Source organism: Nansenia antarctica, assembly GCF_963989245.1.
Source record: "Nansenia antarctica genome assembly, chromosome: 4".
In the NCBI taxonomy this organism is placed as follows: Eukaryota; Metazoa; Chordata; class Actinopteri; order Argentiniformes; family Microstomatidae; genus Nansenia; species Nansenia antarctica.
In genome coordinates, this window is record NC_137689.1 from 4,899,301 (window position 1) to 4,913,542 (window position 14,242).

At 44.5% G+C, this 14,242-nt stretch overlaps 1 protein-coding gene across 1 annotated transcript in view; it reads left to right on the plus strand.

The window, feature by feature from the left end:
* Positions 1–1,771: 1,771 nt before the first annotated feature.
* ano5b (anoctamin 5b) overlaps positions 1,772–14,242 on the plus strand; it is a gene marked incomplete at both ends in the record, with an annotated part of 26,967 nt that continues 14,496 nt past the window's right edge. Inside the window, 3 exons of the mRNA XM_080528082.1 lie at positions 1,772–1,792; positions 3,854–3,971; positions 11,266–11,333. Coding sequence (XP_080384208.1) covers positions 1,772–1,792; positions 3,854–3,971; positions 11,266–11,333 — 207 coding nt within the window. The remainder of the gene's footprint in view (positions 1,793–3,853; positions 3,972–11,265; positions 11,334–14,242) is intronic.

Sequence of the window (14,242 nt, forward strand, 5' to 3'; positions counted from 1 at the left end):
TGATTCATGGGGTATTTAGTATAAAAGGCTAATGGGTTTATTGTGAGTTTATTTTGATTGTTTGTTTATTATTTTGATCACGGTATTTCAGACCTTGTCACATGATTATGGGCGGTGATAGTCTGAGGTTAATTTAAGCACCTGTTCACCTGTATGGCGGGAGTAGAGAGAGAGGGGAGACAGGGTCGCTGTATTTTTGTTGGCCGCATATTCTTTACGTATTGTTTGTTATTTTCTGATTTTGATCGCTTATGCATTATTTTTGTACGTCACCTAGTTTGATTGTTCTATTCAATAAATGCTCTCAAATATACTTTTCATCACAGCGGGTTGTTTTGGCGCGTCATACAATTACCAACCCAGACCCTGCTCGCGTCTCTCAGCAACTTTATACCTTTGGCTCTGTCTAGTCGCCACACTGACTATGCACAATTTCCCCTAACACTGCTGTCCATATGCATCTATTATGCAGGTATACTGCAGTGTGAAACCATGGCTTTATGTCCCCACAATATTGATGGTACTAATATGAAGTGAGTGGACCGAGCAAGTTAGTTTAATAACAATCTGGCATTTAGAGATATCCTGTTTGTTCTCTTGTGTTTATAAGTGCTCCTATTGAATGAATCACTATCCACCCCGCCTGTGACATTGTGTTGAGCTCTGTGTTGATAGACTGTTGATAGACTGCCCTTTCACACCAACAGCTTTATGTGGGCTGTTATCAGGGCCAACCTTCAGGCGCACATCTACTGGCGGGAACATAGGCACAGGAAAGGAAGGGCTCTGTCTTCACTCCTCTGTGTGAATGTGGTATAATTTGCCTTGTTGACAGTTTTGAGTTGACGCTGAACACAATAGGATAGAGTAGCAGATGCGTAGGCCATATAGTTCTATCTCGTTGGTGTGTACAACACAATAGGATAGAGTAGCTTAGATGCGTAGGCCATATAGTTCTCGTTGGTGTGTAGACTCTATGGAAGCTGATAGGTTGATCAGTAAGTTTATTCGACATAGATGAAGTCGCTCTATTGACCGATAGCTGTTCTATTAATGCTCTGTATTATGATGAAACACTAGGTATGCTCTCTTTGTAAACAAATACTCACCGTATCTGAAATGTTTCTTCATTAAATGTTAAAAGCTTTCAGTGTAACCCATCCTGATGACCCATCTGCACAGGCAATTGATTTTTGGCTTTTTATTACAGCATTTACCTTTGCCTAATCAATTGATGTTATAGGAATTATTAGCTAGAGTCAGCTAAATGGCAATGGAGGAAAAGCCGGCGAAGTATCTATGGCTCACGGAAGAGGGGGGAGCGAAAGGGTTGCCATGGAAACTGGCTCAATAATTATATTGTCTCTTTGATGGCGGCGCGATGCAGACAGCGATGCAGACAGCATCTGAATTTAGACATGGGAGTTAACCCGGTTTTCCTCCTAAAAATGGTTCACTGGACGAAAAAACATTTTATGTCAGGATTAACCATAACCATACCGGCTAGATAGGCTGTAGTCTACCAGGTGTCTCGCCCCCCTCACAGATGAAGTAGACGTATAGTATCTACTCACCTTTAATTGGATCCCCCGCATTTCGCCGCTTTCTTTCCTGTCCTTCACATTGTATTCCAATGTTTTCATTCGGTATGGGGATTTGAGTAATCCTAATTAGATAAGAATTGAAGAAGGATATACGTTACAATATAATCATGGATTGGTTGAATATCCCTTTTGAGATTAATTGCTGGTGCATGAGATTATGAGTGGTGATGCAACAACGGGACTGCATGGTGAGGTCAGGAAACAGCTGTTTCCTTTTAGGGTTTGCTAAAGTTTGCTATCTCTGGGTTAACGATAAGCATCTAATCAGATTGTTACCATAATAACAAGCCGTGAAGGACAAAGAACAACAGCTTGAAATGCCCTCTGAAGCCAGATCCTGGACTGCACTTATATAGCGCCTTATTCCAAAGCTCTTTACAATGGCTTCGCATTCACACACACATTCACACACCAATGACGGCAAGCTACCATGCAAGGCGCCGGCCCGCTCATTGGGAGCAATTTGTCTTGCCCAAGGATACCTCGACAGGTGGCCAGCCGGGGATCAAACCGCTGAACCGCCGGCCTTGCGATCATTAGACGCCGGCTCTACCTCCGGAGCCACAGCCGCCCCAGATCCTCTGAGGTGATTAAACGATAGGCAACCAGGCCACAGACTGAAAGAAATGAGGAGAGGATGAGATACTCTCAGACAAGTCTATATTTCCCTCACCAACCACGGCCTGTTTAATCAGCGTGTCAAAGAGAGGGTTGGGGCTTGGGGGTTTTTACACGTCTGTTTCGGAGAAGATAAAGTAGCCGCTCGGTATCTGCCATGCCCATGAACTCTCAATGGGAGTTGTTTTGCTGTGGTATTATAGGTCCACTCGCTGGTCAACTCTCCAGTGTTTTGTCAAGGCACAGTTCCTCTGTTCCTCTTGGAGATAAGAATAGAGATGTTGCTTCCTATTTACTTCTAGGGGCTATTGTTTAGCTCAGTCTAACAATCAAGGGAGTAGTAGGTCAAAGCTTCACTCCTTGCCAGAAACGTGGGGGGTTCTTCAATCTTCAATCTTTCGCTTGAAAAACATCGTCCGGATCAGATCTTTTACAGTCTCAGAGAAACTCACCCATGCAAACATGTTCTCCTGCATGAACTACTGCAAAGCACTTCTAGCCTCCCCTCCCACTTAGTCAACAGACTACAGCATGTCCAGAACTGCAGCCTGTCACCTCACATCAACCCCCCCCCACCATCACATTACCCCTGTTCCCTGACTTGGGAAGCTATTTCCCCCTCTGGGATAAATACTTCAACTTCAACTGCATGTAGTGAAGATTCAAGATTCAAGATTCAAGATAGCTTTATTGTCTGTCACACAGTGACAGAAATTCTCCTTTGACATGCTTTGTGCAGTTCATGAATACAGTTTCCACATTAAAAACACACATAGGTCACATACATACAATAAAAACAGACAGACATAACAGTGTTTATAAAATGTAGTGCCTATTTAAAAAGTCCAGTAATTTAAAAATAATAGTAAAAAACAGTATTATGATTTAAAAAGCTAAAATGTTGTGGTTTAAAAGAAAAACAATGCGCTTCCTATTTTAAAATGTTCAGGGCGGTGGTTGCAGTGGGGATGAATGATTTTTTGTACGGTATGTGTTTTATTATTATTTATTAGTATGTGAAGGGGGTTTTATGTACCATGTAACCAGTGCATTCTTGTTTTTTCTCAGAATGTACCACGCTGTTGATTTGGCCACTCCTAATGTTCTTCTAATGTATCACTCTGATAGATTTTGTGTTTGTTTTTGGATGGCCTGCTTCACTTGCATTGAGAGATCTGTTGAGCGCATGTTGTGCATTCACAGCAACAGCTTCCAAATGCGAATGCCACACTTGGACTCAACTCAGACCTTTTACCTGCTTAATTGATAGAGAAATAAGGATGGAATAGCCCACACAGGTCCACGAAACAGCTTTTGAGTCAACTGTCCAATTACTTTTGGTCCCTTGAAAAAGAGGGAGCTGTAATTGCTAAACCCTTCCTGCAATTTGGATGTGAATACCCTCAAATTAAAGCTGAGAGCCTGCACTTTAAGCTATTATATATTATATAACAAACATTATATAACTGTAACTTGAATATATTTTGGTAAACAGATCAAATAACAACAAATCCGTCAGAGTCCAACTATATATGGAGCTACCTGTATATGGCCCCTACATGCCTCTACCTCCTCCTAGTTGACCTCTGACCCAACTCCTCACACCCTACTGTCCCTCCCGCTCCCCCCAGTCTCCAGACTGGTCAAAGCCCATAGGTTACCAGGCCTTCTCCTCTGCTGCACCCCACCTCTGGGATGGTCTGCCCCCCTCATCAGTCAGAGCCTCTGACAGTCTGGACAAAGGTGCAGGTAGTGTAGCACACACGTTGGTATGTTGGGAAGTGCTGAGGTGTGGAGAGATCTCCAGAGAGGCCCGGTGTTGGCTACTACTGTCTCTTCCAGTAGTGGATTTACTACTCTTGCGTGCCTTTCCTCTACGTTCCCCTATAGGTAACATGATGAAACACATCCTTTGTTGTCATATGACACGTGGCTGGTGTGTTTACAGTACCATGTCAATAGTACAAATGTCAATAGCCTGCAGGGTTTCTCTGCAGTGATCCAGTTGGTTTGGGTTGTTTGCCTTGCAAATAAAAATGTGGGGGATGACTGGGACACAATGGGGCATTGATTTCCATTAATAGCCCTTACTGTCCTCCTGCAAAACCCTTTACACACACATTGGAAAGTTATAGCCTAAGCTTGATTACAACAACGGCTGATATCCATCTAGTTTAGTGTTACTCTGTGGGAAATATTTTACTTTGGTACAGTAATCGTTTACGTGCCAAACTATTGCATGCTGTGAGCCTGGATTGAGGGAGGGAAGCTTGCTGTGTCATGGTCTGGCAGAGAATCGTTTGTGACACTGTGGGCCCTATTATGCACTTCTTAACTTGCCGTCTTAAGTCTTAATTAAGACGCACCGCCAGGTTAAGACCTACCGCCACCCTTATTATGAGCTTCATATGCGCTACTGCTATTATGCAGGTGTCGCTAGGCGCCCACCCACACATAAGACGTAAGACTCCCGTGCATATATTACTCATTGTGGGAGTGTTCATATGTTAATGAAGTGCGCTAGGCGCCCCTGCTATTATGCGATCTGACTTTGCGCCTAGCGCTAAGAAGTGGTTTGAAAAGTTCTTAGGCGCTAGACGGTCGGCGCGCATGCGCAAACCGCGGAGGCGCGCTCGTGTTTCAAAACGTGCATGAAGTCTAGCGCCTATGAACTGCATAATAGCATAGCGCTTATGACTTAACGCAGCCGGTTCTTAAAGGGAATGGCACCTGGCACGCTGATTGGGTTGATTGAGAAGACGCCCAAAACACACCCATGACTCATTTGTGGGCTTAGCGCCGGGTCTTAGGCGCCCACTACCGCACGCATAATAGCAAAGTGGCCTTGACCACGCCTCCACGTCTTAAGTTTAGATCTACCGCCTCGTCTTATTGCTTAAGACTTATGAAGTGCATAATAGGGCCCTGTGTCTGGTGAAAAGAGCCGCATGTTGCGCAAATGACCAAAAAGCTTCTTTAAAAAAAGTGTTTCCCATTTTTCTGTATATTACGAAAGTTGAAGTGTTGATGAGCCCACTCGATATAACAAACAACAGTTTTAGGATCACTAGGCCTAAATACTGATAATTGAATTGTGAATTGGATTCACTGTCTCGTCTGCCCTAGGCTACTGGGTAAGTGGTACATGGCTTGTAAACAAACATACGTTTTAGGGCGTGTTCAAAAGCAAGGACTGTGCGATCGTCTAATTATGTGTAGTTAGCCTATGTGTTTTTAGCGTGTTGATGTTCTATCAGCATGTTGTGATGCTGCTAAACATGCAGTTAGATGTTTGGAGCGATGTTCCTTTTTTAGCGCTGGCCTACTAGCAGTTGTTTTGCATGTGTTTTGATTCAGAGCGCCTTTCTCTCCGCTATTTGGTTTGAGGTGGACCAACATTCAAATAAGCATATCTTCTTCAACTATTTCAAATGTATGACACATCATTTGAAAGCTTACAATCTGTACTTACATGAACTCAAAAAAAGATACTACTCTGCCCTACTTGAGTAACCAGACCCTGTCACATTCCTTCTCCATCAGCATCCTGAGCCCTGGGTGACTCAACTCAACATGGTGAATTAGAGAGGAAATGGAACAGAAGAGGATGAGGTTCACCGGTCTCAGAGGAGGCAATGCTCAGGCCACAGAGTGACCTTTAGTACAATTACCACATGCAGTAGGAATGGAATGGACTTTATTTGTCATTGCTACAGTACAGGTACCAAACAACGAAATTTAGGAGACCCACCCTTAGGCTGGGTCTGCTGAAATACACACGCTATTCTGTCATCACTTACTCATAAGTGTTGCGAATAAAAAAAGTACTGTAGGGGGGCAAGGTGACGGCCAGGTGCTACTGGCGTGAAACAGGTGACCTTGGTGCTGTTTGATCTTCGACAGCGTGCAGAGAAGTATGTGATATCAGAAACCTGTCTGCCTGACCTTCATGGTTGGAAAGCGGACTCCCCCCCCCCCCCCCCCGCACCAACCTACGGACCTTCGGGGACAGAGCCTTCAGTGTGGCAGCCCCCACCCTTTGGAACTCTCTCCCTACAGTGATCCGCAATGCCCCCCCTACCCTGGACACCTTCAAATCAGCCCTCAGAACCCACCTGTTCACCAAGGCCTTTGGCTCCTAGTTTAGTTTTGTCGCTGTCACTGTCTCTGTGTTTTCAGTTTTGTCTGTCTGACTTTCTTTCTGTAAAATCTGTAAAGCGTCCTTGGGTTTGTGAAAGGCGCTATATAAAACCAAGATATTCTTCTTCTTCTTCTTCTTCTTCTTCTTCTTCTTCCTCTTCTACTTCTTCTTCTTCTTATTATTATTATTATTATTATTATTAACATCTTGATGAGATGCGTTTCTGAGTAACACATCAAACATACATTTGATATAGGCTACTTTAGGACACTGTGTGCAAACTGATCAACAAACTCTAAAACCAGGGACCATCTTCAGTAACATCTATGTCTCTATGGCAACCTGAGCTGGAAAGCAGCCAACTATGTCAATGTCCAGTAAACCGATTGACCAGCCATAGATCACACTCAAGTGTGAGGTCAGGTCAGGTAACTAGTTACCATGGCGACTTGCTCCATTGCTCATGGGTAACATAGAACCTACACGATTGGCTGTTGGACCATTACGACTGACCGTAGCCTTGTCATTAATATTGATGATTTGTGATTTGTGAAGTCAACATGGTCACCAATATTCTGCCTATAAGAAGGACTGCTTGCGATCATATTGTTGTGCGTTTTACTCTACCTTTGAGTTACGTACCCAGCCAGCTGTCTGTCTGTCTGTCTGTCTGTCTGTCTGTGTATGGATTAAACTTCCTTCAACTGTCCATCTGAGCAAGACCTTTGAATTCTGTGACTATCCTGAGTATCTACTGTACCTCGACATCATCACACATCATTACACACCTCTATGATGTAAATGGTCCTGTCATGTTGACAGTATTCAGGATAACCCTGCTCACAGGTACTGGCAGACCAGAGGCTTAGTGTGAGGCCTGTCTCTCCGTCCTCCCATCCTCTCCTCCTCCTCATCCTCCCCTCATCCTCTCCTCCTCCTTTCTACCCTTCTCCACCCTTCACCTCATAAACAGTGGCTGCTGCTTCTGTGGCTGAGTGCGCCGGGCTTTGTTCACAAGGGCATAACGCTCTGAAATGTTCAGACAGAAATACGTCAAGTAGAACAGACATGCCTCTCTGATGTAGAGTAACAAATCAGAGATCATCATCAGCTCTATGCGTGGCATTCCTCTCTGCTGCGTTCGGCGTATTGTGCATTGTGCCCTCCTGAATGCTACCCTGTTGTTACACCCTCTCTGCTACCTGGTTAATCTGGCCAGGGTATGTGCTGTGGGCTCAGCCTCCCTCCCTCCCTCCCTCCCTCCCTCCCTCCCTTCCTCCCCCCCTCCCTCCCTCCTTCCCTCCCCCCCTCCCTCCCTCCTTCCCTCCCTCCCTCCCTCCCTGCCTCCCTCCCTCCCTCCTTCCCTCCTTCCCTGCCTCCCTCCCTCCCTCCCTCTCTCTCTCCCTCTCTCCCTCCCTCCCTCCCTCCCTCCCTCCCTCCCTCCCTCCCTCTCATTCCAGAGGCTGCAGAGCCAGGTACCTCATAACACCAGACTCTCCCTGTAGCGTTAGTGTAATCTGTCTACATCCCCTTGTCCTGTGTTGGTGAGGGCTACTCACTCGCCCACACACGCACCTTACACCCTGGGTTAACCTGTGCTTGGAACAGTACATGCAGTCCATTCTGGACTATGATCATTTTATGGGTCCTCCCTTTAGAAGCATGTGAGGGTACCTACACTCTGGTTTACACAAGTTGTAGTGTGTGGGTATATTAGTTTTTTTACCCTGCCCACACTACTTTTTGGGGAGCATAAACGCCTTCCCCAACCACATCAGACAGGCCAACACCCTGCCAACATTTAAACAGGCCCTCAAAACCCACCTCTTCAAGCTTGCCTTCACCAGTTAACCCTCTCCCCCTCCCCTTCCTGACTCACTCCACTACACACTGGCAGTGGGGCTGTTATTGCCAGTAGATCAACTAGGTCACGATGTACTTCACTTTAAAGTGAACCGGGGCTTACAGACATTTGTTTGGGTGTGGGTGTTCAAACTGACGCGGATGCCCTCCGATAGTGTGTGATGTGATTGTGCGTCTGGTTCGAAGTGGCGGTGTCAGGCAGATGTTTTTAATGGGTCTCTGTGCAACTACTGTGAGTGTGTTTGTGTTAAAACAACGAAGAGGAGCGTGGGTTCTGAAGTGTATGAGCTTGTGTTTAGAGTATGCTTGTGTGTGTGTGTGTGTGTGTGTGTGTGTGTTTGCACGCAAGTGTGTCCATGTCTCAGTGTCAGTGTCTTATTTATGAATCGGTCTGTGTGTGCCCTCTGAGGCGGCCTTGGCTGTCTTTGGCTCGTCTCTGCTAACCCGATTGTTTATGGAAGTTTAACACACTCGCTCTCCGCGTCTGTTTGCTCAGCTCTGTGTCTGATAATGGTCCCAGCTGGACAAAGGCTGCAGCAGCCGTACAGTCAACACGGCTTCACACAGCCTGAGTCAGGCTTCCCACAGGCAGGGCTTTCCCACTCTTTTTTCCACTACTAATGGGGGGTTAGGGATGCTTCAGCTAAGACTCATATGTCTCTCGAAATTCCTCAAGCATGAGTTGCCCTACGTTTTTTCAAGTTTCAAGTTTCATAGTTTTATTGTCACGTCACATGACGTTAAGTGTAAGAGAGTAAAGTTCTTAGGCCTCGGTTCCTTGACATTGCAGGACAAAGACAAATAAGGCAATAAGGCAAGATAACTCAAGATAAATGGATAAAAAGTTGGCAATAGTTATAAGACATAAGTGAGACAATTGGACAAGTGACAAGTTATGGGAGACATATAAGACAGCACACAATTTAGCAGTCCATATATAGCTCTCCACATTCCTCCTGCATGAGTTGTCCTCTGTTGTACCTCTATTCTTATCTTTATACAGCGCCCCCCCCCCCCCCCCCTCTGACCTTTCATTGGCTGACAATGCTCTCATTTAAACCTCAAGATTGTAGACGATTCTCCTCGTCCAATCGAAGGCTATGAGCAGCAGAGTGGGTGGGACCATGGTAAAGCGTGTCCCTGACTGAGCTTATTATGAGCCTTCTCCCCTCCCCCCTCCCCCCTCTCCCCCTACCCCCTCCCCCCTCTCCCCTCCCCCTTAACCTCTCCCCTTCATGCTTAACCTCCCCCACAGGAAGTGTTGATTTCCCAGCATTCAAAAATACCCAAACAGCAGCAGTGCTGCTACCTTCACACTGCTGGGGGACAGTTCAGACAGAGTACAGGCAGGAATGTGTGTGTGTGTGTGTGTGTGTGTGTGTGTGTGTGTGTGTGTGTGTGTGTGTGTGTGTGTGTGTGTGTGTGTGTGTGTGTCTGTGTATGTCTGTGTGTGTGTGTGTGTGTGTGTGTGTGTGTGTGTGTGTGCGTGTGCGTGTGCGTGTGCGTGTGTATGTGTGTGTGTGTGTGTATGTGTGTGTGTGTGTGTGTGTGTGTGCGTACACGTTTTTGTGTCTTTAAGTCAGTTTTAGTGTTTCTTTTGTCAGTTTTAGGTTTCTGAACTTTTAAGTGTGTCTAAATGAGTATGTAGGCCTACTGTCCACACAGTTACGGTGGTGTTCTGGAAGACGACATCATCACAGTTTTCTTTCCAGTGACCTTTTCCACAGATGTTGTCTTATTCGCATGAACAACTTCTGCAATCTCTGTATGAAACTATTACATAAAAGGAGACTGGCTGGCAGAGGAAACTGATGGATGGTTCTTGGGATAAAATAATACTTCTATTCATTATATTAGTGCTGTACAGTACTCCTTCAGTTCTACCCACGGCCCAGAATAGTTTACACCCTGAATCGAACACCACAAAGTCTTCTCAGGTATCTGAGGCAGTGATATCTAACCCTTTTTATTCTAAAGGATGTGTCTGTGTGTGTGTGTGTGTGTGTGTGTGTGTGTGTGTGTGTGGGTGTGTGTGTGTGTGTCTGTGTGCATGCGTGTGTGCGTGCGTCTGCGTCCCTGTTATTGACTAGGGGTGTACAGAGATGTAATTATCTGTATCTGTGTCTGTGTCTGTTCAACCTACAAAATGATCTGTATCTGTATTCGGATAGAAGACCTGAACTGGGCGTGGTTTATACCGGAAGTCACATTAAATCATTAAATTCATTCTAATATAATCTTGGCATACAATTCATTATGACATATATTTCCACATCTTCATACTCTACGGTTCGTCTCTCTCTCTCTCTCTCCCTCTCTCTCTCTCTCTCTCACTCTCTCTCTCTCTCTCTCACTCTCTCTCTCTCTCTCTGTCTCTCTCTCTCTCTCTCTCTCTCTCTCTCTCTGTCTCTCTCTCTCTCTCTCTCTGTCTCTCTCTCAGTCTCTCTCTCTCTGTCTCTCTCTCTCTCTCTCTCAGTCTCTCTCTCTCTGTCTCTCTCTCTCTCTCTGTCTCTCTCTCTCTCTCTCTGTCTCTCTCTCTCTGTCTCTCTCTCTCTCTCTTTTTCTTTTTCTTTGTAACTAAACTAAGTTTGAACTGTCTGAACGCCACCACCCCCCCTCCCCCCTTGAACAATCAGGGACATTGAACAATCAGAAACTGAAAAACAAGTTTTATAAATGGAAAGATTCTGTTTTGCATTGGAAATGGAAACTATTTACAGTAAAGATATATAGAAACATATCCTTCAGTTGAAAGGAATAATCTTAAATTCCAGTGATGCTGTGTTCGCGTTTCTTGATGTGTTAACCTTTCTATTTAAGTCGTGTGATTTCTTGTCAGAGGCGACTTCTCTAATGGTTCTCCAAGTCTGGTCTTTGTAAGATTCTATAGTCCTGGTCCCTTAGGTTGAGACCTACTGTTTATTCTTTTTTTGAAAGTTTGTTCCTGTCAACCCTGTGGATTAATCTGTAAGTAGTAAAATGGCCTTTGCCTTTCAACTGGTCTTTGTTGTTTAACTCTTCTGTCTGTTTCCTCCACAGAAGAGAATAACGGCCACAGTCCCAACTCCATATTGGACAGAGGGGCGCGGTCATCTGGACTCACAGAGGTAATCCCCTGACCCCTGGCCCCTATGTGTTAACATAGGTCTATCTCCTGAGCCCCTGAACTCTGTGTGTTAACATAGGTCTATCTCCTGAAACTCCTCAAACAGGCAGTGTTATCATTAGGTCAGATGGTACTGCGTATTGTCCTCCTAAAAGAATGTATTACTTAGTGTAGTGCTTAGTGCTTTTTCTCTCTCTTTCTCGCTGATTGGGAAATTAGGAAAGACTGGCTCAATAAAAAAACAACGGATAACTTTTACACCTATTCAAATGGTGAGTTTAGAATGATAAGGTTCTATCTCCGTTTAGGGTAGTTCAGAGATATTGAGCGTCAAAGTTGTTACATCCCATTATGTTTTGTGAGATGGAACCTTTGTATTTTATTAATTAAATGTATGAATAACTCAAAAATGTCAACATTTAAAAAATAACACCACACAGGCATTAATAAACACCTAATGGATCAGATTATGTAAAAAAACTCAATTTTGACAAAAAATGGAGATAGAACCTTATAATTCTAACGTCACGAAATATTGAAGTGAAAAGGCCCATATTGTTTCATATATAGTTAAAAAAGTGCAACAGGGGTTAATGTTTAATTAGGAATATACAGTATGTGTGCTTTGCTAATGGCTCGATCGTAGGCTAAGAATACATTATTATGTGCTTCCATTTTAGTCTTGTCAATGTGTCTTGTCTTCCACTGACAGAGTCCTCCTCTGTGATCCATATTCCTGAAAGCTGATCTGATTATTTCTGACTATTTGTGTTTGTATTCAGACAAGGTTGGATTTGTGTGTTTGTCTGTTTCTTCTGTGTTATTCTGTTCAGATCAAACCTTCTTCTATCACACGGCTCTTCTTATTCTGTCACAAGACCTCTGTGTCTGCCACGCACACAGGGAATAACACTGTGTGTGTGTGTGTGTGTGTGTGTGTGTGTGTGTGTCTGTGTGTGTGTGTGTGTGTCTGTGTGTGTGTGTGTGTGTATCTGTGTGTCTGTGTGTGTGTGTGTGTGTGTGTGTCTGTGTGTGTGTGTGTGTGTATCTGTGTGTGTGTGTGTCTGTGTCTGTGTCTGTGTCTGTGTCTGTGTCTGTGTCTGTGTGTGTGTGTGTGTGTGTGTGTGTGTGTGTGTCTGTGTGTGTGTGTGTGTGTGTGTGTGTATGCATTATTCATTATGTAGCAACAACCTGCTATTCAAGAAATAGGGAGCTTGAACACTTCTCATAAATCCAAGCCAGTTTTAACAAATTTGTAAGGCGAAAGGCAAAAATAAAGGCGATACATTTGAATGTGTTGTTATAATCTTGTTACTGGAAGTATTACCGCTTAATGTGACACATTGTTATAGTATAACGTCCCCACCCTGCTTCCTTCCTCCATGCACGGTCTGTTGGTGGGTTTGGGGTCTGATAAACAGGCTAGGAGGGGCAATCTCACTAACCGCAGTGCCTCCTCCATGACCAGGATACTGCCTTATTTACAGATCTGAATTCTTTGTGACGCACATAGCGAAATAAAGCAGTTATACTGTGCTATACTATATCTTCTTCTGTAGTTACTCCCTGAAACAGAACTGTCTAACCTCCGACCTACAGGCTTCAGCAGATCTCCACTACCATCCTACTTCGGCCTTTAAATATAGATTTAATTCTGAAAGCTGTGTCTAAGACCTGGTCTCTGTGCCTGTAATCCAGGCCAATTGAATCAGGAAAGGCCTAACAGTATTATACGTGGCGCTGTGGTGGATGTACAAGAGCTGTTTGTGTTGTTGCCTTCGAGGCGGTTGTGGGTCTCCAGTGCCACATACAGAATGTAAAGTAGTGTCTGGCGGCTGGTTAGTCGAACGAATAAGACAGGGATTAGCACAGTCACAAACAACCCTGATTAAGAAATAGATCTCCTATGCAGTTTTTCTTTCGACAGGGGTGCGTCCTGAGGACAAAGGGGGGGGGGACGAGAGAGAGACGAGAGAGAGAGAGAGAGAGACGAGAGAGAGAGAGACGAGAGAGAGAGAGAGAGAGAGAGAGAGAGAGACGAGAGAGAGAGAGATTTAACAGCGAACTGTCTGCATGGTGCATTAACCTTGAAGGGGAGAGTGGTTGAGTTGGAGAGATGATGAGAGAGAGAGAGGGCGAGAGAGAGAGACAGAAGCCCTCACAGTGAAGAGAGAGGGAGAGAGAAAGAGAAAGAGAGATGACGATAATACAGTTACAGTAGATGACACGTCTCTCTGACACCATGGTGCCAGCCTAGCCACCCCTCTGTCTGCTCCTGTTGCTGTCCTCTTTCATCCCTCTTTCTCCCTGGCATGGTATGTGTTTGTGTTGTTGTGGTGTATCACTTAGGAATGCAGAGAGATAGCTATCGTATAATGCTCGAGGGTTGTCGGTGTCTGTGTCACGTAGTGGGCTCCTATCCAACATTGGCTGTATAGCGACGGGACATGAGCTGATGTCAAGGCGAGGGTAAAAAAGCTCACAAAAGTTAATTTCGGACGTAATTGCAGACTGTGGTACTGTACTGTATGTACCTCCTGGCCTGCCATAGTTTAAGTTCAGGATAATGAAAGACTTGCCTTTCGCAAGTCACTGGAAGGTGTCCAGAAGTCCTTGACCTCTCTCTCTTTGGTGTGGTTTATCCTGGAAAACTAGCCATTTAGCCAACTAGCTTCAACATACAGCTGTCTTTTCTTGTTTTAAATAAACAAACCATAAAAAACATGAATTCGTGATGTTAGAATTATAAGGTTCTATCTCCATTTTTGTCAAAATTGAGTTTTTTACATAATCTGACCCATTAGGTGTTTATTAATGCCTGTGTGGTGTTATTTTAAAAATGTTGACATTTTTGAGTTAATAATTCATAAAATACAAAGGTTGCATCTCACAAAACATAATGGAATGTAA